Source organism: Monopterus albus, unplaced genomic scaffold (genome assembly GCF_001952655.1).
Source record: "Monopterus albus unplaced genomic scaffold, M_albus_1.0 scaffold4.1, whole genome shotgun sequence".
Classification (NCBI taxonomy): Eukaryota; Metazoa; Chordata; class Actinopteri; order Synbranchiformes; family Synbranchidae; genus Monopterus; species Monopterus albus.
In genome coordinates, this window is record NW_018127884.1 from 7,916,092 (window position 1) to 7,941,278 (window position 25,187).

Below are 25,187 nucleotides of genomic sequence, written 5' to 3' on the forward strand. Positions count from 1 at the left end.
CAGTCCCTGGCTGGCCACAATCCAAAGCCTGCCTGTCCTTCACTGAATGGTCCTGCCTACTATGCATTCATCTATCCATTCATTCATATATCTTTATCTAGCCAGCCATATCCTCTTCCATGGAACCGTGCGGACCAGGCCATAAAAAATAAACTCTGGGTGTCAGTCTGAACGGGGAGATGGCCAGGACCTAGGGGGGCTGTGAGGTCGGCACATTGGGGTCACCTGGGAGGGTAGCCCTTGTAATGGCTGCCTCTCGGCCAGTGTGTCTGCGGCAGTGTCAAACACTTCCTGAAGTGTTCCAGCTCTGCTTGTAACTTTTCCCGTTCCATGGCTAGCTTCTGTCTCTGGGACATCAGCTCCTACACACACAGGGTGGCACACAGGAAAATATAAGGTTAATAAAACAGTACAACAGTGAAGGTATATGGCATTAATACAAGGGAGGAGCAAAAAAAAGAGAAACCAGGCAGCAGTTGAATGCTTATGCTTCGTTCTCAGCTGAGCTTGCACTGCAAAACGTCAAATAAACACTGTTTCATTGGTCTGTTAATGCGACTGCTTTCTGTCATTCAGACATACTTTTACTTTATAGTCCTTATCCTTATGTCAGTGCCACATAAATGAGTGCAGCACAGTTTTAATGATGTAAAAAAGGGTATTGGTCAAAGCAACTACACTAAATTAATTCAGTATAAAAGACAAATGAGACATAAGAATGAAACAATTTCCTTTAGCATAACATCTATATGTAGACATGAGTTTCCATGCGGTACATTAAATTATCAGCCTGTCACTCATGCACTGATGTAAATGCAGGATAGACTGTTGTAGCTGGTTGAGGTGGAGCTCTGCTGAACTATTTTGTATCTAAGTGCTACTACTGATTATTTTCATTACGGATTAACTTGCTGATTATTTAGTTTGGTGACTTCAGCCTCCTCCTCTCTGCCATTTGTCTGCTGCATGCATGCTCGTGGCACCCGTTGCGGAGTATGACAGGTGGTCGGGGAAAAAAGGTGCACACACATTGCTTTTTTTTTTCTTCACTGATGGTAATAAGCAAATGTGAATGGTGTGATAACCGTCAATTTTCATACCATGGTACATCATGAAGCCGGTACACCGCTGCAACCCTAATCTGATTAGTTGAATAATTGGGTCCAGCACTAATCAGCACCTCTAACCAAAGTACAGTAATGTTTAGATGATGCTTGAGGTGTGAAGCTGTCAACATTTAACCAATAATGAGCAGCTGCTCTGTGTGCACCTCCTGTGTGCTGAAATCTAGCTCCCAAAAAACACCTCCAAAGCGGGCGGGGGGGCAGTGGAAACAAATGCAGAACCTGTAGTAAGCGTTACTCAGATGGACGCGTTTTGGTAGGTTGCTATAACGGAAAACCCCCTACAGACTCACTAGCAGCAGAGGTGTGGGTGTGGGTGGGTGTCTTACCCCCATGCTATGGGACAGCTGCTCAGCAGTCAGACTGAGGCTATAGTTCTGAGCTTCTAGTCTTCGACACTGGCTCTGCAACACTTGTCGCTCCAAGCTTTGCTCTAGAGGACAACAACAAATTAGGGAAACGAAAAGGAAAAACAGAAAATTAACCTCTAAGCAGCATCCAGAAAATGTGCTATGTAAACAGAAACTGCTACTAGGTTGATGTACCATAAACAATTTAATTCTTAAAACACACCAGTAACATGGTGCTAAAAAAATACTGTTGAATAGATGTCTGTTCAGTTTATTTTGAAATTGGTACAAATATCCAAAGTGCTGAAGTTGGCCCAGTTGCTTGAGACTTGCTTGCCAATTTTAGTGATTGAGAATCTTCACAACCGTCTGGTATTTTGTGAATGTCCCCATTCTGGGACCAATAAAGGTTCATCTTATCTTATGTTACAAATGCTGATTACAACACTTATTTACATGGGAGGATAAAGACGACCCTCTAGTGAGAAGAGAATGCATCATTATCTTAAAGATCTTCTTGTTTTCAATTGCATTTTATCGGTTTTTCAATAAATAACTTTTATCAGTTATAATTTTCATATCTACTCTCTCATCAGCTTGTTGGTCACCTGTAAAACACTTAATATTGCACCAACCTGTATGAAAGGTGCAATAAAAAGTCTGAATCACCAAACATTATACACCATCCAAATTAATGCATCATATACCCTTAGCAGCAGCAGGATAATCACTGCATCTTCACCATGGCTGCTTACCTTCAACATATTCCTGATAAGCTTCAAATATAGATTCAATCCCCTGCCACTTGGAAGCAGGAGCCTCTTCCTCCTCCTCTTCTTCCTCCTCAGAGTCCTCTGGACCAGACAGGTCCTCCTTTGTCCCAGAGGCCTCCCGGCGTAGGGGCGTAGGGAAGTGCTGCCCGTTGGGCTGAGGGTGGGAGTGTGAGTGCGGATGAGGGAATGAATGTGCATTTGAGTGAGAGTGCGACTGTGGCTGTGGTGGTCGGACAGGGGCGCCCTGAAGCTCTGGAATGTTGTAGTGAACAGAGGACTCCTGGAGATGAGATGACTCCGACATACCTGTGGCTCCACCTAAATGACAAAAATAAATATTAGCTGCAGTCTTAAGGACTTGATTCATTAGATTTAAGTTTAATATTACCTGCCACACGCTACCTAAATAGTGGGACATTAGTACTGCTACAGAACCGAGGCAGCCATCAAAAATAAAATCTAACATAACCGCAAGTTGCAGCCCAATATTTTAAATAATATTCTATATAATAATAGTGTTTCTACAGACACGCAAGTGAGCAAATTCTGCTGTTCATGACTTTCATGTTGTGCTTCAAACACAAGTACAGGTCCTGGCGTGACTTGTATGATTCATTCTTATTCTCAAAAGCAGTATATCTAGACTTTATACTGACCATTAGTCACCATCGCAGACAGTGGCTTGTGCTGCCTGCCTCTGTGTTTCTGCAGAGCCTTCTGAGTGGACTGAAGCACAGATTCATGGAACTGCTGGGCAAATTCCTCTGGGGTGAAGCTGTCCCAGGGTTTGGTGCATCCATTGACGCTGTGAAGGGCCTCTTTAGCCTGCAGGGGGAGCGGGGGCCGCAAGCTGTTCAGGAGGCTGGAGCTTCTTTTTGAGATCAGTCCCTCACTAGGGCCCCGGGCCTTGTCTGGGTAGACAGCTGGAGAAGGGGGTTCCTTTGGTCTTAATGTGTCCCAAAAGAGTTTTGGATGGCCACTGGGGGATGCTGGGCAGTGTGAGGAGGGGCTGTGTGGTCTCACACTGTGGTGTTCCTCTGATTCAGAGGGAGGCTGGCCAAACGCAGGATCTGCAATCATTTGAACATGTGTTAATCACAATGAGGTCAAGACTCACAAATGTACAGATGGAATGCTGCTGTTAGAAACTGTGGTTACTTTAGATGTGACACCCCATCTATTTGAATAAACACTAACCCAACACTTCAGGGACAAGAAAGTGTGTATGTTTCTGTTCACTAGCATGTGTCTCACCAGAGATCTGCGCTGGAGGGCTCTTACACAGTGGATGAGGGGCATGTCTGATGGTATCCAAGGTTATGCTCTTCTCTTTAATGGCCTGAAGCAGCTCCACCACCCTTTCATTATCTATGGGACAGAGGGGGGGATATAGGTATATATATATCTATATATATAACATGTAAATCTTTGAAGCATTAGCCCTGTATATGTATTTCTCCTAGCTGTGTGTGTATAGGGAGGTTGAGCATGGCTCGACGGCGTGGGAGGTAGTGCGCTGCCATCTGTAGGCAGCAAATAATAAATCAAGAGGATTAGAATCGGATCACTGCAAGCCCACTGCTGCCACTCCCAATTTCTTGTGTGTGTGTGTGTGTGTGTGTGTGTGTGTGTGTGTGTAGAACTGCAAGTGTCTACAAACAGAACCTCAGTACAGGTCTGTGTTTCTAATTAGTGCATGATAAAGCATTGCATTATGTAAACAGTTTAATATGATGCATACAAGTTGACATGACCACTGTTTGACCCCTTTAGGATTTCCTTCAAGGCTTGATTCAACATGTTAATGAAAAGGTAGTACATGAAAAGCAGTCAGAGCTCAGCTGAAGTGAAGCGTCAGCAAGCTCTGGAGCCAGCTCAGATGACTGCTACTTTTTTAAAAAGCTAAATGAACATGTAGCCAGTCATCCTTTCTCTGCTGAAATGAGGTGTCATGAGGAGACGTGGAACGGATAATGGATGAGGATGTAAGTCATGTAAAGAGCACCGGGTGAGTTCTGTGATCTGGTGGTTTCTAACAAGCTTCCTGAAGCACACTGAGTTAGCTTCCTGGGAATGCCAGTTATTTACTTAAACAATAAAGGTGCCATGGTTTATTTAAGAATATTAAAAGACATTGTTACATATAGTTAAGTCTTCCACTAATTTGTCTAGTTCTTGGAACATAAATAAAATTATTGATAAGCAACATTAATGACAGAGTCACCAATATATTGATCAGGTGTTTTAGCCACAAACAAACTTTAATCTGTGTACAACCATAAATTCCATTACCTCGCCTCTGCTGCACAGTGACATGGGATAGTCTGAACATGGTGAGGAAGCGCTTCTTATCCTCCAGCTCGGGTGCTCGGTCCATCTCCTCAGGGGTGTAGCGTGTGCTGAGTTGAGGAGGAGGAGGAGTGCGTTTTGATTGCGAGGCAGGTGGTGAGGGGCTGCGCTCCCTGAGCATCCTCCTCCTCTTCCTTCTTTTCTGCTGCACCAGCTCATTCCGCCGACCCACCGTGGTTAAGCCAAACACTCCCAGAAAGTCCAATTTCTGTGCAGAGGAGAAAAAAAAAATCTTATTACAGTGTTTTATCACGAGTGCTTGTGTGTGCTTCCATCATGGAATGCAGAGAAATGTGTGTGTTGGCAAGTGTTTTACCTCTGTGGAGTCATCCAATTTGAGCGGGGGCTGCTCTGATACTCTCCGGAGATGGGCTCTCACCTCCTCCTCATCACTTTCATCGTATGAGTCATCCAGCTCATAGTAGTAACCTGCAGCAAACACAGAGGTCACTATTGATACTTGAAACTTTTTAAATCCCCTAATAAAGTTGGCCGTTATATAAAACAAGATATGGCCTCTGATTGTCCAAGCCTGTAAGAGCTTATCAGGTTTAACAGTACGCCTGTGCCAGATACCTTTCTCCCGAGCCTCCCGTCTCCTCCTCTCCTCTAGGTCTAACTTGCTGACAGGCCTCCTGTGCTGCTGAAGAAACTCATCATAGATCAGCGCTGTGTCTGGACTCATCCCCAGTGTGGCTACCTGTCCTACCCCTGACCCAGCAACCATTCCTAGCCCTTGGCCATGTCTACTGTGACCCGGGTGTCCCTGGAGGCTCTTTGGTCCAGCATTGCTCTTCACAGCTGCCTCCAGTTCATACTGGCTGGACAGTGACAACGATGCCCTCTGCTGGCTGAAGAAGGTCTGGGTGGATTTCTCCAGATCAGCGAGAAATGTGCTGGGCTCAGACAGGCCAGGAGGACCTCGCAGTGGGGGGTACTTCTCCATTGGTCCCCCATCTCTCCTTCGAGCTCCATCCTCATATTTGGAGGGCCCTGGGGGCAGCCGACTGAGCTCATAGTGTCCTATCCCTGAGGGCTCATGGTTACGTCTGGACTCTGAGGCCGTTTCTATAAGAGACGCAGGGTTCCACAGGGTGGTGGGAGGAGGAGCGTGGTGTTCACGAGGTGGCTGTGGAGGTTTGGGGGAGATGAGGGGTGGAGGGGCTCCTAAGTGAGGGTGGAGGTCCCGACTTCCTGGTTCATGGTGATTTGGTATGGCTCTACAGAGACACAACAGAACAGGTTTCATGTATGTACAATGATGATATCTCTTCTCAAGTTGATAAATAAGGTTTCCAAATAACACACCAGACTGCTCATATGTGTTTCCCGTTTCCCTTCATCTCTGTCAGTATGTCTGTGGGTGTGGGTGTATGTGCAAAACTTTGTTATCAAGCCCAGACAGAGTAGCCCAGAGCAGAATGAGGATGTGGCCGAGACACACGCTGTCCTCCAGATATACAGACCTGTTTTTGATCTGTTTTTGGCCCTTGTAAGAAATATGGCATGTGTGCATACAGACACACACACACACAGATGGAAGGAGCAAGTACAGAAAGTAGTCTTCTGACAGACAGAGAAGAAAAGGACAGAATAATGAATTGTTAGAAAGGGGATCGCACATAATGATAAAAAAAAGAAATATGTAAAGGGACAATAATGTTGAAAAGGGAGAAGTGAAAAGCAATAATAGCAGTAAGAGAGAAAGACAGGCAGATGGCTGATGGACACTGTCTCGAGCATCTTTCCAAATCAAACCTGGCAGGAGTGCACACTGCATGACCAGTCAAATTATCTATGCCTCCTGATTGTGTTTGCATTTATGTGCGTGGGTGTGTGTCTGTGTAAATTTGTGTTATCTGCAATCTGCAGCCTGTGAGCTGTGATTCTGCGATTATACCATGGAGTTACTGATAGCAAATGTGCGTATCTGTCCTGTCCTGCCAATTTAGCATTAACCACAAACTCGCTTCTGAATCAAACCCAAAACAACACAAAGACAGGCACTGTAACAAAGGAAGGTAAGTAGGGGGCTCAGTGTGCAAGGTTGAGAGGATTAGCCAAGTATTAGCCTTTGTGTATCTTATCCATCCACTACCTGTTTGAAACTCTTACTTACTTACTACTCTTCTAAACACCAGGAACATGATTTAACTAAACATAGCTTCCTGTTTATGTGCATGTCAGACCTTGAAGGGTAGCGTGGATAGAAATAAAGTAGATGTGATGGTTCTACCAGGGTTTGCCTTTTTTTTATGTCCTGTCTGAAAACAAACTTCTAATGCCTGTCAGTATCTGAGGCTATAAAACAGACACAACTGTCCCTGTCAGACTAGCAGAGACAAATGTCCAAACATCCCAAAAATAGTGTGCACTGAAAGTATTCATGGATTTTGGTGTCACAGAGAGCACTGAACTTCCTGTCTCTATCAGATAACAATGGCAGAACAAATCTGCAATTGCAGAGTTATGTGAAAATAAATACTTCATGACAAGTGGTTAAACATTTTAAGTAGGTTTGAAATGTTGGCTGGAATACAATAGTTTACCCTTGTGAGTGCTGTCTGACCTGTGTGACTCTGTCCTGTGATCTGCTGCTTCAGCTGGCCGACCCAAGTCCAGGTGCTGCTCCAGAACCTGCTGGCGGAATTCTGACACCTGGTACTGACGATCCTCTTTCTCCTGCCGCAGCTTGCGTTGACGCGCCAGCCATCTCTCCTCTTCATTGGTCCTCTGAGCTACCATTGAACCTGGGAGCCCTGTCCCCACAGTGCTGGGCCCCATGTAGATGCCATGGGCTGATATCAGACCGGGGACCATATGATGTGATTGGACCATTGAAGAGTGGAGTCCTGGTGGGACTGGTTTGGGAGCAGGAAGGGCGGGCTCTTTGGTTTTATCTGCAGAGGGACATCAGTGTAAACATTTCAATATTAGCACTGCAGCTAGTGATTACTTTAATTTAACATTTATTTTCTCAATTCATTGTTTAATCTAGTGGTATATACAATGTCAGGAACAGGGAAACTGTGCATCACAAGTGGACAAGAGCACAAAGGCTTCAAATTGCTTGTTTTGTCTGACCAACTGTCCAAAACCCAAAAATATTCAGATTACTATCATAGGAGAGTAATCCAGAAAATGTCCAGGCTGATATAAAGAGTGTAGAGGGATGTGTTTACGTTGGCTACAGTGTAAGCACAGACACATACCAGCCCGATTTGGGGTGAGTCTCTCAGGCTTGGTTCGGTCCTCCTGCCCCCTCATGGCGTGGAGCTCAACCAGATAGTGGCTCTCCATGGCCTTGGACGCCTGCAACTCCTCCGTTAATGCTCTCTCCTTCTGCCTCTCCAGTTCCTTCTCTCTTTCTCGCTCCTTCTCCCGCTCTCTCTCTCGCTCCCTTTCTCGCTCACGCTCTCTCTCCCTCTCCAGCTCCTTCTCTCTCTCTCTCTCCCTCTCCCGTTCTCTCTCCCGCTCTTTCTCCCTCTCTGCCTCACGCTCCCTCTCTTTTTCACGCTCGCGCTCTCTTTCCCGCTCGCGCTCTCTCTGCCGCAGCTCATCCTCCAGCTGAAGCCTACAAAAGAAAAGCGGATAAAGACAGAAGCAGAAAGAAAATGGATATTAAAGTAGAAATGACGATTCATTAACACCACTGCCTATGCATGTATGTGTGGATGTGTGAGTTAAGTGGACTTTACCTCTCAGACTGCAATGCTGACAGTGAAGGGTGCGTGAAGTCTCCAGGGTAGCGAACCCCTGGTAGGTGCATGTGAACAGCAGAGGGGTGGAGAGGGGGTAAAGCTCCCCCTGCTGGCAGCGGATAGAAAGGTGACCTCAAAGCAGAGAGGCAGAACGAGTCATCCATCCTGGGAGATAAGAATTGCAATAACAAAAAGAAAAGAGAAAGGGAGAGAGTCAGTCTCCCCATGTGACAGTACAGAGTTTACTTTTATTAACCAGTGTGCCTCCATCTCCCAAATAAGCGACATCCCAGGGTCTTCAAGCTTTCAAGAAAGCAGCAGTGTCTGTCAGTTAACCTCAATCACTACACAGCAGCTAGCAAGACACTATGCTGTATGTTGATGCACAGCTGTGTGTTTTTGTGTACATGTGTGACATCCACTGCTCATCCCCTCATTAAATCCATTACAACGCAGTGTGTGATGGATGCTACAGTCTTCTGATCTTGCTGGGTTGACAGACCAGGGACACGCAGCCTGCATGATAGTCCAAAGCAAGCAGTCCATACTTACATGGACATGCATAGTATACATTTTAACCAACACTTCTCAGAAATTTGCTACTGTTTTTCTGTATGATCTATTTCTACAGATCTATTTCTCTAAAGAAAAGTAGCCTGTGTGAGCGTGGCACCGGTATTGGATGCGGGCTACTTTTCCGTGGCCCACCCTGTATAAGATCACTATGCTGTCACTCCTATAAAAAACAAACAATCACCAGAAATAAAAGTTTTCCTTCTGAGAGAAAACCACAGTAGTAAGCAGGATATAAACAGCTCAGGGTTACTTAAATGGTAATTTTTCAAAAAGCATGCATGAACAAGCTCAAGATATATAGAGTTAAGTGGCAAAACCAGCTTGTGTTGTCTTTTGAATGTTCATATTTTATCCATGGATATAACAAAGCTTGGGAGAGTAAGATAAAAAGTGGGTCTTGCTTCAAGCAGGCTTGGTTTAGGCAGCTTTTAGACATTTAAAACATCACCTTCATCTGTCTCATACTACACAGCTAATACTAGGGACTCACACTGCATCGACAAAGCATCTTAACAGCAACTCTGAAAGCTGGAAATGACATTATTGCAGCCTTTGACAATAAATTGTGATGCATATCTATTTTTTAAATCAATCTCTTACAAACAGTTTGACATACAGTAGCTAACCAAAATGTTTTGAAACACAAGCTTCTTAGCAGCAGTCTGTCAGATGATACAGTAGTATATGGCTCTCATGTAGGTGCACTCAGTATGATAAACTCTCATGTATTGCAAAGAGGTGCTAGAAGGTTCTGATACTCTGACCTTTGTTTAAACAGACTTCCTTCTTGTCTATACAGAACCTGATATTTTTTGGGTTGCCATCCGACTCAATCACTCCTAACTTCAACTTTCTTACACAATAAAATCTATCCCTAGTTAAATAAATATAAAAATGAAGAGTATCAACAAAATATTTTTCCTCTGAGAACATGAATTCAAGGTCAGCTATACACTAATGCCTTTACTGCTGAGTCTAAGCATTACAAATACTTCAGTTATATGCACTGTTTTGCACAGTTTGCTCTCAGAGGAAATGGATGCAGAGTCAACAGAACAAGTTAATGGACAGGCTTACCTGTATGGTGTGAAGGAGGGGTGGGGCAGGTAGCTGGGGTGATAGTAGGCAGCTGCAGCGGCTGCAGTGGCAGGGTCCAGGCCCAAGGGCAAAGAGGGCATGCGGAGTGCATCCTCAGTCGTGGCATAGGGCCGGAACCCGCGGAGGTACTCTTCTGGTACAGGACCAGGGGGCACTGTGTTAGGCAACTGTCTGGGCAGACTGAATAAGAGATGGGCAAAACAGAGGAAAGTCATGGTTAGATTGATTTGTATTCATGTTATTCATTGTTATGCTCCATTTACCAGTTTTCACAAAGAAACTATAAATTCTAACCACCAATGGTAACAAGACAAATGTTTGTAGCAGCTGCTTATTCCAGTGAGTTTAATCCATCTCTGAATTACTGACCACATACTTGTATTAAAGTGTGCAGAAACTTCCTTTTAAAGTGAAAACATGGAAATTCAGCAAATTCAGACAAAAAAGGCAGAGCAGTGTGTGACCCACCTCAGGGGCTGGAAACGTGAATCCTGCATGACAGCCCCAGGGGTGAGACCAAAGGCATAGGGGTGTCCCAGGAGGTGGGCAGGAACAGAAGGGCCACCCTTTTCCTGGGCGAGGGTTCCCTCTGCACTTAGACGTTCCCTGCTGGCCCCACGAGGCCCCGAGTCAGCCTGGAGAAAGATATAGAGAGACAGTCTCAGACATTGTTCAGGAGGACCTGTGACCGTCACGGTTGTCAGTGCTCATGGAGCCCATCCAGTGAGGGGGGAGATGGGGGGAAGGAATAGGCCGATTTGTGGTGCAGCAGCCTTCCTCGCTCTCTCTTCCTATCTCAGGCACTTTTATGCACTTTTTCTCACACACCACCATCCTATAAAAATAGATGGATCAACATTTCTCTGAGGGGAATAAATGATAAATGGAGGAAGCAGGCAGAAAGTGCTGAGGGGAAAAACCAACCCCACTGTTTTTCTCTAATTGCAAACAAGAGATGTCATCGTTTTTATCAATGAGGATGTGGTAATGGTAGATGTACAACAGCAGTACTTCTAAAGAGATGATGACTTTGATCATGACAAAGTGCGTGTATGTGTCTGTGCACAAAACGTCCACACTAACTCTCATTTACTTCCCTCCCTCCTTTGGCAGCAACCCTGGTCTCACTTACCCCATCCCACAACAAACGCACACACGCTCGGCAGGCATACACACCGTTTCAAAGCTACAAAGACATCCTGCTGTGGGAGTGGGAGTGCATTTTCTGAACCTTTGGTTTCCCTTTGCCTACAAATGCAACTGCAGAACTGGGAAACTTAGAATCCTTGTAAGCTGGACAAGGAAATTGTTTATAGAGGAATATACAGGATTTTCACAGGAATGATGGAAGAGTTCCGTCATCTCTTGTAAACTGAGACTTGAAGCTGGCAAGGGAACAACTAGAAAGAAAACAGAGAGGGAAGTAAGGCAAGATAGTGATGAAGCCATAAAGAAGACGAACCAGAGGAGAAAGTACTTCTTGCCCCACTAAATTAACCTCTGGGCTCCCTGGGATTAGAGAGAGACCTCAGGGCAGCACTGTCCTCTCTCTCACTACTGCCTCTGATAAAACAAATCCCATTTAGTGAGCCATTACCTTTACATCCTGTTCTGCAGCCACTGACCCAGACTGACACTGATGCGTTAACATCCCACTTTGTTTCTTAGACCCCACTCCTCAACTTCCAGTAGTTTAGTGTTACTGTTTGCTCATTGTTGTTTGATGCGCTTCACTAAACAGTAAGGCACTTTATTCCCTCAAACCTTCCATCCCCCTCCTATCAAATCTTTATGAGCACAGGGAGAAGATGGATGCTCCTTTACAATCAGCAGCCAACTGGAAAAAGAGGCTCATATATGTCAAAAGAAGTCAATATCAGATAGTAGCTTAGGAACCACAAGATGCCAGGCTCTTTGTTTGCTCTTTGTTCTTGTCTAACCCTATCAAAACCTGATCGGTGGCTATCTCAATATCTGACTGTAAATACCCTCATGATATTTGTGGCAAGCACATACACACACGTTTACTCAAAATTCTTTTCTTAATCCACATGAGTTTGCAGATGAAGTCATGGACATGCATACTTTGTGTGTATCTCCCTAATCCCTCGACTCCTGAGCATCATAAAGATGCACTGCTGCAGGTACATATTACTGGAGAGCAATAACGTGCCTGTAAAAACAGAAGCAGCTTTTGTTTTTATCACAGTGTCTGTCCGTTAATCATTTGCTATAATCACAGTGATACACCATACCAAAGTAGCACTTTTGCCTCAATGTTTGCCCCATCTTAACCACTTATCAAGCCACAGTGACTATATCAAGATAATTACTATGGGATTAATTTAAAAAATTAAAACAACACTCCATTGACATCAAAAACATAAGAATCTGCTCAGAAAATAACATTGGGCAAGGTCTGTTTACAATTTATTTATAACCGTTGAACACTGGTTCTCTGATATTTATAGTAGTAGTTGGTATAAATCAAATGTGGATTGAAGCTGTGTTCAATATCCGGCCTCATATATAAACTTTGTGACAAGGGCGTGGTTTCATAATCATAGCTATAACTTAACAGCTGTCAACTGAGGCAACCCTCGCACATGGAATACTACAAAATTGAATGAACTGTTCCTTTCAAACAAAGTTCATAGAAATCCCATCATAAGAGGATGGAATAATGATACTTGTAAAATAACAAAGCACAGTGGTGCCGCTTGAAATTTGCAGCTGACTGCTTCTGCTTTAATCCTCTCACTTAAAAGTCCCTCTTACATGTGAGAAGATCAACAAAAATGAATGTAGAAATGTGCTTGTAAATGAGAATTATACATATGGCTGTCAAGCTGTGTGCACTTTTTTTTTTTTGTCTGAGCTTAGTTCCTGTTTGTGTACAGACCACAAAGACAGAAGCATCCATCCCCATTAGAAAGGCACCTTAGTCGTTCAGGAACCTGCACATCCCGTTTTGACCTTTCAACCTGCCAAAAAACAGACTTCTGTTCTCAAACACATTATTCACCAACAGCCTGCCATATACACACTACAGAGCACAAATACAAGCACTCAGACTCAAAGACGCATCCATTAACAGCTATCTTCCTCTGTGTGAGCCAGGGCCCTGTAACCCCCAGTGAGGGTGGGAGACCCCATGCACTGTAGAGCGCTCGTTTACGCCTCTCAGATGGAGCCATGAATCCAAATTGCCAATTAAAAAGCAATTACAGGCAGCGGCGGGAGCAGACTCCTGTAGTCATTAAAGCAAAATGCCAACGCACCAAGCTCTCCCTCCTTCCCTGCCTTGCCCCCCCATAAAAAGAAATCTCAGCCAGAGCAACACTAATCAACCCTTCCAACACACAGGAAGCAGGACACACGCACATATGTACACACAGCAACAGACAAGCTTTTCTTGGATGCTTTTCATGAGATCCAGTGCTGCCTATGTATGCAACTCTTTTCTCTGTACTTCTCCTCCCTGTCACACATTCCTTTTGTCTTAAAATCTTCATTTCTGACCGTTTCTTATTATACTTATCATCCCATTCCTGTCACATGGAAAAACACAGGATGTCATAACATGGCACACACAAAATTTAGCATATAAACTTAATTATACAGTAGTAGACATAGAAGGTATAAGAACATAATGGTAAAGTGCAAAGGGGCAAATAAAGTGTTCTTCTTCCCTGATGGAATTATCAATGTTAGCAAAGCTCCAGACAGTGTTGTCCTTGTTTAAGAGGGACTTGTTGATGGCCTGTGTATCCGTGTCCTTTACGCCCCATGGCTCTTTGAGATCACAGTTATATGTGCTCACTGAAGCACTACCACGGAAATAGGGGAGATGCTATGATGCCAGTTTTTGTGACACATCCCCTCTGCTGCTCCCACAACCTCTAACCCCACCATCCTCACCTCTTGTCCACATCACCTCCCTTAACCTCCTCATTATTTGGCTGGGTGGCCCAAGCTATTGGAAGCATCACAAACCCAGCGACACGACCTCTTTCAGTTTGAGCTTGACCTCACACAAACACACCGTGCAAGAGCACACAAACATATCCCAAGGATTAGCTACAATATATGTGGATGGGAGTAGCGGAAGCTTCTGTCCTTTTATTTTTTTCTTCTGCTCTGCTATGCTGAAGGAATGGCAAGAAGGGTGATGTCAGTGGGAGTTTTCCCGTCTCTCCAGCCCCTCCCAGCTCTGGATGACCTATAAACTGCTCAAGGGTCATTTTATAAAAGCTATGGGGACAGAGGGTGAGGGTCAGGAGGGGTGTCCAGGGGAGAGGACAATGGCCTGAGTGCTACCAGCAACTGCTGCTTAGCTGACCTCCTCACTTACCCTTCACTATTCCCTTTCTCTCTGTCCCCAGGGAACCGTCACAGTGACTTGTAGTCTGCATGTTGCTAAGTGCTGTTCATAACCGTGCGCTTGGCCTCGACCATTAGCCCTGAGCTGAGATAAGAAGGCTTAAAGCAAGGCCATAATCCATAATCCACTCCTTATCAAAGCAAGCAGCTCCCTCACTCTCTCTCACTATGTAATAGAAAGCAGGTGTCAGGTGACGAGGCGGAGGATGCACTTGACTGCTTGAATGAAGAGGGTGAGGCTGGAGGTGAGACTTGGGGACGGTGCGGGGGGCTTAGGAGGCAAAAGGCTGGGTACTTGGGAAGGGCTCATCCAAGGCCATGGGGGCCGTGGGAGGGGGGCTGCAGGGGCACAGATGTTAGCTGACGTTGAGATTGTCACCTCGATGTCCCAGTGGCAGCTGGCATTGTTTAACGCATGAAGTCATTAGGGTGGGGGTAATGGGGGAGGTTTTAGGGAAAGCAGACATTCATAGACCCGCCAGCTATGTCACATGTACATATGTCAAGAATGTACTGCCACACTGTGAGTTACAGACCAGCTTCAGGATCCATTACTCCCTCGAGAGACTGTTTGTGTGCATGTTTGTACTAGCAGGCAAGCTTAAACATGAGAGCATCTGAATGTTGCCCTAACAGCTAGAAAAGAGAGAGAGGAAAATACAAAGAGAGAAAATACACTAACAATTTGAGACTTCAGACAGAGCAACTGAAAGAAAAAAAGGGAAGTAAGACAAAGGACGAGCACAGGCTTATGTCAGTACGAGGTGTGTTTTAATGGGGTTTTACCTGGCGCCCCTCGTTCCTCCAGAGGCCGTTGCTGGTCTTTGTTGGAGCAATGGTGACTACAGGCGGAGTGTTTGGCACGCTGTGGCCTGCTGGGGGAACCAGGACAGGCCCTGGACCAAGGGGACCCCTCTTGGGTGTACTGACTGGAGAGCTGTGGTTGGTGGCTGGGGAGGACACTGGAGAGGATTCACTGCTGACGGAGGACGCAGCTGGGAAAAGACAGTGAAACAAAGTATGTAACAGTAAGGATGCTAATCATGTGTCTTGTAAATGTAACAACATTATGACCCCATAGCGCCTTCAGCATTATAACAGCAACAAATAACGTGCATGTGCGTGCACACACACACACACACGCACACACACACACACACACACAGCCAGATGGATGGCCACTGGCCCCTATTATGATGTGACGTGATCAGGATGACCAGCCCTGTGAGGGTCACACAGTCTTGACATGCAGGACACACAACTCGAGAACACACTGCATGACAGTGTACAGCGATATTGAATGTATGTACAGTCATTGGCACTTACAGCCACACACAGAACTCCCCTGCTTCCACTGCATACACACACAGCAGGTGGTGAAAAGCTGGTCCAATGAGCTTCTCTGCTGCGCTGTAGCTGTGCCACATTAACAAAGCCCTCCAGGGAAACCCTGTAGTGCAGGGTCACAGTCTGGTCACATGCCTTGCTTTCTCCCTGTCTAGTTCCAAAGCTCTCTTATGTTATGTTCATATTCACATCTGTAATTTTATGCTTCCTTACATCTTCACTTTCCCCCATACAGGCTATACCTTTTGTTCCTCTTAACTGTGTCCACTTTCTCTTCCTATCTTTTTGATCCTTTAGTCTTCTCTCTTTTTCTTTGTTTATAATTTGCTCTCCCCTATGGCTTAACATGTGTGTTGTTTCTATGATTCCTGTCATTCTTTCGCTTCTTCTCCCAGCCTCCACCTTTTCTCCTGACAGTGCAGTGTGCTGTATGTCTCCTCTGCTCAGAGCAAGCACAGAATTACACAGTCAAACTGGGTCACAGCCCTCTCTGTGGGACATACACTTCGGCGTTGCAGCAAGGACAGCAGGAGATGTGTGCTTTTGTGCCTGCACGTGCAGGTTGGGTGCTTTTGTGCATCAACGTGCTTACAGTACATGAAGTCTCAAGAAAAGGCAGCTGAAACCACAGGCCAGTTTCAGGTCTACTTCCTCTCCAATTATCACCATCAGCACAAAAACCACAGATTCTACCAACCGCCATTTCTTCCCTGCTTCGGTTTCCTTAGCAACATAACCTAACAGACAACGTCAGAGTGTGGTGCAGTCAAGATATTGACAAATTTTAAACACCTCATTCCTTCTAACACCTCTAAATAATGAAAAAAATAAATCAATAATGGCAGTGAGGTGATGTCTAGAGAAAATCTAAAAAAATCTATGTGAATGGTAGTAAAAATGACAAGGAGAGGGTGGGGGTGGGACAGGAAGAAAAAGATGTGAGCAAAAGATGGCAATAATGATGACACATTGTAAGGTGAGATATGAAAATGAAAAATGATACAAGATGGGGAGTGACTGGAGAAAAAAAAACAGCAAGTGAGTGCAAAAGAGGTGCGAGGTGAGGCACAAGATGGAGCAGAGAGGAAACAATGGAGATAAGGGGTGCAGATGGATAAGTGGGTGGTGGGGATGGGTGGGGGTATATCTTGTCTTCACAATGGCAATTAGTGGCCTAATCCTCCCCTCCTCACCTCTGAGAACCATTACTCTCCCCTGCAAGACTAGGCCAATCAATAGCAGCCCACTCAGCCTGGGGAATGGAGCTACACTTAATACAGCTCTAGTGTCACAGCCTATTCACTCAACACACACACACACACACACACACACACAGACACACACACACACACACACACACACACAAGCTCACAACATGCATACACAAGGATGAGTGAACAAATAAGGCTGAAGGGAGGGAAGAGGCAAGGGTGGTGGCAATCAGTGATTCTGAACTGCTAAGCAACAGACCTCTACTCCATCCATTTTGCTCACCCCCCATCTCTACATCTCCCTCCCTCCTTTTCCATGTAGAAGCAAAGCAGGATGGAGAAGAGGCAGGGCAGACTAAATAATTAAGAGAGCAGGAAGAGAAGCAGGTGAGGGGAAGAAGGAAATAAAAGAGACAAGGGCCATCTACAAACTGCTTCTTTTTCTTCTTGCAGCTTGCAGAATCTGTGTACACTTCTAGGCGTCTTCCTCTACAAGTATACACACAAAAAAACACAAACAGCTATTATTCCTCTATCATTTCTTCTTCCTTCTCTCTATCAACACCCCACGCAACCACCGCCCACCCACCATGTCTTCATACACCCTAATTCCTTTCCTTCTGTTCTTCAAACACTGTGCCTGCCAACCAGACATAGATCTGTCAGACTTAAAGCACAATTTTTATAAACACATTTACAATACTTACAATGCAGCTGGTGAGAAATCAGGGAGATGTGTAGGACAATGGAGACATTTTTTCATGCGTACATCTATGTACGTTTATGTTCCTGTTTAAACCACAGAAAGTTTATTTATATATATCCATAAGCCTCTTTCATTCATTAAGCTACCACCATTTTCAACCCTCCTGCTCTGTTTTCTGTACCAATCCCTCTCTTTTCTCCTCCTGCACATCATCATGCAATTTGATAGGAGAAAAAATTGTATATGAGACGCATAATTGGCACCAAGCTGGTGTTATTTCTGCCATATGCGCCTCCCCTTCCATTGATTCAGACAGAATATGGCCACACATGCTGTCCATGTAGGAGCGAGTGCTGCCTTCATCCCCAAAAAAAAAAAAAAAAAAAAAAAAAAAAAAAAAAAAAAGAGGCTCATCAGCTCTAAACCTGCACTTCATTAGTTTTAGTGATTGTCACTTGCTTGGCATGTAGGGTTGTGTGTGGTACAGTGTGCTGTGGAGAGTGTGTGTGTGTGTAGGGGGGTGCAGGTACTGGGATTGAGAGACAGAATAAAAAAGGTAAGGGACAGGGGACAGAAGAGTTAGAGACAGAAGGAAAGCGCAAGGAAAAAGAAAAAGAATGCTGTCTCAGTCCCAAGCTGCGCGTGATTAATGTGAAGCTCCTTTTTCTATCGCCTCCTCTATTACCAGTCGCGCTCTCCTAGGCTGCCTCCACACTTGATTGCTCAAGCTAAGCCACATATGTGCACAAACACACCAACAACCAGCAGCAGCAACAAACAAACAATCCAAGCTGTGGTCAGAGGCTGTGGTCAAGTTGCACAAATGGCACCTTGCAGTCACTGACCCAATCAAAAAGCCAAAAAAAAGTCACCACTGCTCTTCAGCAGGCTCATTCATTTAATAGCAGCGAATCCCACTGGATCACTAAGCCTTGATAGGAAGTCAGCAACACTACACAAAATGTTTTAGTGCTGCCAAATGGCCCCTACCAATCCCATCCCACTACCACTGCTGCCTCCACCGCCCCTGCCAAACAGCCAAGCTAGCCAGGCAGAAGGTGCTCTCCTCCCCACCAACATGCCCACCCCACCCCACTCCTCCTCCTTCTACCTCCCAGCATGCATTACAACAGCATCAGCACTTAATTAAACAGTCCATTTCACACCTGGTGTGCATAGCAGTGCCCAGCCAACCCTGCATCCATATGCCACCCCACCAGCGCACACTAGCACAGGTTTCAACATGTGCACTCAAACACACACACACACACACACTTAAAGACACTCAGTAACCACTGATGCACACAAACACCACACACACCTGCTAGTATAGTCTTGGCCATGCACTCCCAACACAACACAAAGCCTGTAATCTGCATCACTGACTGGGGGGGAAGGGAAAAGCACACACTGTGTGTTGCTGTGCCAGTGAAGGAAAGGAAGATGGTACAAGATGGCGAATGGAAATAAGAGGAGCAATCCTCTGTCTTCTGCTGACTACAAACTGTATATTATGCTTAAATGTCACTTTACAACTGAAAAGAGTCATGACAGGTATTAGGTGGGCTGATCCATATTTTTTCAGTTCCAATCTGATTCCGATACAAGAGCTCTGTCACTGCAATAAAACAACCAACACTAATAAACAAAATATTAAATATGAGCAATGATAAATAAGTGCAACCAGTAGATGTCAGAGGCCAAGGACACACACTTCTCCAAATGATCGCATATTTACAAATCTCCACTTCTGGGCTAGAAATAAACATGTAGCTTTGGTTTTGCAAGATTTACCACTGAAAATGCAGCCAACATTAGGGCAATAATAATTTATTATTAATTTAAAAAAAAAAAAATCTGCCTCAAGGGTCCAGTAAAGTGGCAACTGAGTGGAGGGGATCACCTTTGAGGCTGCTCACATCTGAGGTCCAAATATTAGTTGTGAAACTCATCATTGCTTTAACATCTTCTAACTGCGCTGCCAACTGTGATGACACTCGGTTGTATAGTTCGGGTAAAGCAATCTCTGAAATGCATTTTCTGGATGGCAGATGGCTCTGAGTGCTCCAACAGGCTGCAAAATCCGACATTTTCCACAACAGATAGTGGTTGGTCATTGAGTACAATAAAGTTGAGCAACGTCTCTGTAATCTCTTAAGCCTTTGGGTTGTCTGCTGGAAGTTTATCATATTTCTGGAAAGCATCAGCAAGAGTCTGCTGCCTAGTGGTAGCATGATGTCAGTACTGACACCATGGCATCATATATGGCTGCCTTCGTAGCACGCTCTCGTGTGTTTGTTGTTTTTCCTCATTTTCTCTGTCTTCTGCAACCCATCCCAGATTACCTTCACCAGAGAAAAGCTACTAAACAACAGACAACTCACTCCAAACACCTTTTCTCCAGTTTGTGCTAATGCCAAAAACTTGTGTGGACATTCCGGTCAGAGGGGCAATTTCTGCTCTCTAGCCAACAAAATGGATGAATTCCTTCTCGTCAACTGGACTAACTCTGACTTCTCATGCTCTGCTGCTCTATGCTTCATGGACACTTGGCTCAGTGACTCCATCTTGGACAGCGTAATACAAATGTGTAAAGATGTCAAAGTGTTAGAAACACAGACTTGGAGGCTCTAATCATCAACTGCAAACCATTTTATTCTCCCAGAGAATTTTTGTCATTCATTCTGGTCAGAGTGTATATAAGACCACAGGCCCACGCTAGCACACTACAGCACCTGACTGAACAGACCCAGCAGCTGCTCCGCTCATGATCACCTCCCACCCCACCACACTCGCCACCCCTGAAGACCTGTGAAAAGGATGTGCATGGCCTTTTTAAAAAACAGATCAGAAAGGCACCAGGCCCAAACGGTGTGACCCCCTCCTTCCTGCCTGAAAGCTTATGCTGATCAGCTGGCCCCCATCTTTACAAAGATAGTGGCTGTGGCTCACGAGGTAGGGCAGTCGTCTCCTGACCAGCAAGTTGGACCGGTCTCCCCGCATGCCTAAGTGTCCCTGAGCAAGACATTGAACCCCCGAATTGCTCCCGGTGGCTTGAATAGCGCTGTTGTGTGGCAGCTGTCGTCATCGGTGTGTGAATGTTCTGTGTGAATGGGTGAATGGTGTATCATCTCTGTAAAGCGCTTTGTGGCGCAGTGTAACACACTGTGGAAAGAAACCCTCCATCAGTGGACTGGATGGCTACCTGTCTCCCTGACATCTGTAGTTATGAAGTCCTTTCAGAGACTGGTGCTGGCCCACCTGAAGGACATCGTAGACCCCCTGCAGTTTGCCTATGGGGCAAGCAGGTCAGTGGATGATGCAGTCGACATGGCACATGCTGCAACACCTCAACTCCCACAGACCTACGCACAGGTCCTCTTTGTGGACTTCAGCTCGACATTTAACACCATCATCATGGACATCTTCCAAAACTGACCCAGCTCACTGTGCCTGCCCCTGCCTATTTCCTCACTCAGTTACAGACTGAATTTGCCGTGGTAAGATGTGGAATGGAATCTGGATCGGTGATGTGTCTCATGTTACGTTATGTTACAGTGGGTTCATGGTCTGGCACAAGCTGCGAACTAGAATAGGGATCGGCCCGGTCCGTCCAGTATCTGATGAGTGAATGACGTCAATATTGCACCCGATACCGATATAGAATCAGATCAGGCCCATCTCTAGTAAGGTTGCTGTGTATGGAAAGAGAGAGAGAGATAGAAGAAGAAACCACATGAGCTTGTTTGTGTTTCAGGGATAGCCACAGCCTGAAGGGTTTTGCCTTCAACGCACACACACACACACACACACACACAGAGCAGAGCGAGGCAGTGTGTGCTCCAGATGGAGAGGTCAGAGAGACACTGCCCTGCTGTCCCAGCATGGTCTGTGCTCCCAGAAACAAGGGGAGCCTCCAGACATGCACACACACTACAGAAATACACATACACACCGTCGGACAATCTCCTTAGGTTTTCACAATTCTACTAATTACTTCTGATTTCTCCTTTTTCTAGCCATTTCATTCAAGCTATCTTGTATACCTTTACTTTCCTTGTCATCATTCTACCTCCAGGCAAGTGCACTACAGTTGGTATGAGCACAGTCATGAAATTCTAATAATGTGCATGTCTAAGAGTGTGCAAGGACAAACAACTGAGAGGATTAAACCCAGATCTGCCTAATTAATCAGATATCAGCAGGCCTGCCTTTTTGAGGCAGTGCGTTATCTGTCTTGTGTTTGTTCGTACATGCCAGTGCTATCCTGTGTGCATGTGAGTGTACATGGGATGAGAGTGTGTCCTTTATGCTGCTCTGATACTCATTATCCATCACCTCACCTCTTCAGTGCAGCGCTCAGTACACAGAGCTATTCATTATACTCGCCACAGACAAGTGACGATGTATGTGTCTGTGTGTATGCGTGAGAGGGTGTGTATATAAACAGCAGCTGTGCTCAGGGTCTTAAATCAGTTCAGCAGCCAGTGGCAGGGATACTGGTGCTCAAACCTAACTAATTCCTCTAGGCCTTAGGACACCGAGTCATGGTACCTCATATATACTGCACTACTCACCTCAAAGCATCAACCAGAGGGTGAAAGAGACAAACAGAAAGAAAGAGGGTTTGAGTGAAAGCAGCTAATGAAAGGACAGCAGGCTAGAGCATGCAAAAAAATCATGGGGCTTGCACAGCTGCAAAGACAGCTGTTTGAATATGTGTGGGTGTGTGTGTTGCCTATAAATACAGACTCTGCAGACAGAGAGGTGACTGGAGCTCAAGGGGCCTCGTGCCTCTCTGCCCACCCCAGAGGCAGTGCTCATAACACGGGCAGAGTCACCCCTTATGCCTGACAGCTGACTCACTGCTTACACCAGCCAGTCAGCACAGTCAGCAGGCCTCAGAAATATTAAAGGATCTTTTTGCTGTTTTAATAAAAAGGTGGTAGAGCTTTATCAGACAGGATATGGTGTCTGTTTGTATGACAAAGATACAGGCAGGAACTCTCTGCCTCCATACACCATGAATTACAAATAAAATAGTGCACGTTCATTCTCATCTTACAACAGAATAAAAAATAAAAAGCAGAAGTATTAAAACTGTGACTAACAGAACACGACTCTTATGATTGACTTAACTCTCTAGCTGCAACTGTCAAAAAGGATAAGCAACACAGATAAGAAAGATAAAAGACAAAAAGATGGGACTAGAGCCTGGAAGTGAATTTTATTACTGCCATGCAGGGTTGAGGGAGTGTAAAGAGATGAAAGAGAGAAGGACTGAGAGGGAGGTAAGGAGAGGCTAGGGCTTAGTGCTCTCTCTATCTGTGGGTAATAAATCATCTGCTTGGTTTTGGGTGCCAGGCCGGGGTGGGCTGGGGAACGAGGTGTCAGGGACAGCCAGTAAGGACAGAAATATCTGATTTAAGGGCCAGGGCAAGGGTGGACACCTGGGGGAGCTGAGCCTCTTTGGAGCCAAGCCATAGAGTCGCACACGCTCGAACTCGATGATAAGAATTTCCCTACTGAGCCTCTTCCTGTGCAAGTTTTGCTTCATACACTTCTTTGTAAGTTTCAAAGGTTCAAGGTTCAAAGATTTTTATTTTCAATTCACTATATGTGCAGGCCGTACAGAAGTAATGTTTCTCTCTCACCTAGTATTGAGTGCCATGCTATTTAGGAACTTAAATAGAATAAAAGTAGAATAAAATTGAATAAGAAACTGGATTAAAGTAATTAGAATAAAAACGGTACAACCAATAGGCTATGACTCAAAAAACAGTGTACAGTCAGTGACAGTAGTGCAAACAATAACAGAAAGACTGTCATCACTGGGTTAGCATCACCAGGGCGTTGGTGATGAGGTGCATGATAGCATATGAGATGTATATGGACAGTAGTGCAAATGACCAGCAGCAGATATGATGGTAAAAAAAATGTCAGCAGCAGAACAGAACAGCAGAACAGCCAGAACAGCAAATGATAGCCCTGCATGCTTAGTGTTAGTTCAGACAAACAAAAAGGCTGCCATTCAGAAGACAAACTCGTCAGCTTACTTTTCTGTACATTTTGTGACATATGTCTGCACACTAGTGCAACACCAGTTCCAAAAGTCATTCTTTTTGTAGTGAAAGCAATTCTTGAAGTCATTCAGACCAGATTAAAATGAGATCTGAAATCTAAAGGTCTGCAGTGCATTTTTGTCACAGTATTCCACCCCTAATGTGCAGGCTGTGTGGTGTTACCTCGAGGTTCTTCAGCCTGTTTTGCCAGTTTACGGAGGGCTGCAGCGAATCCAGAGTGAGCAGACTGAGTAGCTGGGCTTCCATTGACTATGATGGAACCGTTGAGAGGCGACGGGGTAAGGGGGCTGACTGTCGCCGTGGTACGGGTTGCCGTGGAGATCATTCCTAACGATGGTGACTTTGGCTCATGGCTCATACCTACAAATTGGATGAAAGGGAGGAAATGTGAAAGTATGATTAATCAATACTATATTCAGATGAAAGAACCAACAACCAACTGTCATGAGGATTGAGTCAATAAAATTACTTTCATCCCTATATTTACACATACTCAGTTTATTAGGTACATCAATCTGAAACTAATGCAGTCTAATAATAATAAACGCTTCCTATATGAAAGTGATAGTGTTCCGTTTTGTTTAGACTCTTTCACAGTCCTGTCGATTCAACGGTGGGGTAATTTTGGAACTTGCAGTATTGAGTTATACTGACAGGTGTTTTTATTATTTTCTCCACTGTCTTTATGACAGTAAAGAGGCTTCACCTCTTTGTAAGAGTTCAACAGCAGCACAAACTGCAGTCCCCAAAATGATCACACAGTTAAATCAACACCTCTCTAAAATAGTGTCAACAATAACTAAACATTATTACCTTCATAAAGGAAGGATTTATTGTGGGACTATAGTATTAGACCGTGTCAGTTTTAATTAGGTGTATCTAATAAACTGCCAACAGAGGGTATATAGCAAGAAGTATGCAAAGACCAATGTAGACAATTTGCTGTTTCCCTGGACACAGAGGCAGAATATCTGTTTGTGACAGCTGGGGTAGATGGGAATTGGTGTGAGGGGGGAGAAGGGCTTTGGTTGTATGGGTTAGGGTCAAAGGTCAGAGGGTAGGAGAGCAGGTCACCCCTTCCTGTGCTCAAAGAGCTCCAGTCTGTCTGTGTGTCTGCCAGAGGTCACAAAGTTTACAAAACACCTCTACTAAGGCTGGGCCCACACTAGTGGATTTTATAATCTTCACTGATTTTAAAAACTTGAGTGACCACAGACATAAAGACAGCTGTTAACAGTTTTTTTCACATTTTAATCTTAAGTGCACACACACTAGATGATTCAGACAAGAGGCAGGACCACACACTTTCTGTTTTTACCAAACAATTTCAGAGACGCCAACTCCTGGGATCTCACAGAAAATCACGTGATCAAACGTGACTTCAGAACAAAACAAACATGGAGGCGGACATTTGTCGTCAAGCAGTAGCACTCATGCGCACAGTTTTTCACAGAGAAAAAAAACTGTGCACGAAGACTATATCAAT

At 44.9% G+C, this 25,187-nt stretch overlaps 1 protein-coding gene across 5 annotated transcripts in view; it reads right to left on the reverse strand.

Moving 5' to 3' along the window:
- Positions 1-6: 6 nt before the first annotated feature.
- The window catches only part of gse1b (Gse1 coiled-coil protein b), a 160,893-nt gene continuing 135,712 nt past the window's right edge, over positions 7-25,187 (reverse strand). For all 5 annotated transcript variants that reach the window (XM_020608525.1, XM_020608531.1, XM_020608557.1 and 2 more), the window contains 15 exons: positions 23,864-24,061; positions 15,141-15,349; positions 10,440-10,606; positions 9,951-10,151; positions 8,295-8,462; positions 7,809-8,170; positions 7,166-7,496; positions 5,173-5,816; positions 4,913-5,025; positions 4,540-4,804; positions 3,502-3,615; positions 2,943-3,317; positions 2,230-2,565; positions 1,454-1,557; positions 7-362 (listed from right to left, as the gene is read on the reverse strand). In XM_020608525.1, the coding sequence (XP_020464181.1) occupies positions 222-362; positions 1,454-1,557; positions 2,230-2,565; positions 2,943-3,317; positions 3,502-3,615; positions 4,540-4,804; positions 4,913-5,025; positions 5,173-5,816; positions 7,166-7,496; positions 7,809-8,170; positions 8,295-8,462; positions 9,951-10,151; positions 10,440-10,606; positions 15,141-15,349; positions 23,864-24,061 (3,728 nt within the window). In that variant the 3' untranslated portion in view covers positions 7-221. The remainder of the gene's footprint in view (positions 363-1,453; positions 1,558-2,229; positions 2,566-2,942; positions 3,318-3,501; positions 3,616-4,539; positions 4,805-4,912; positions 5,026-5,172; positions 5,817-7,165; positions 7,497-7,808; positions 8,171-8,294; positions 8,463-9,950; positions 10,152-10,439; positions 10,607-15,140; positions 15,350-23,863; positions 24,062-25,187) is intronic.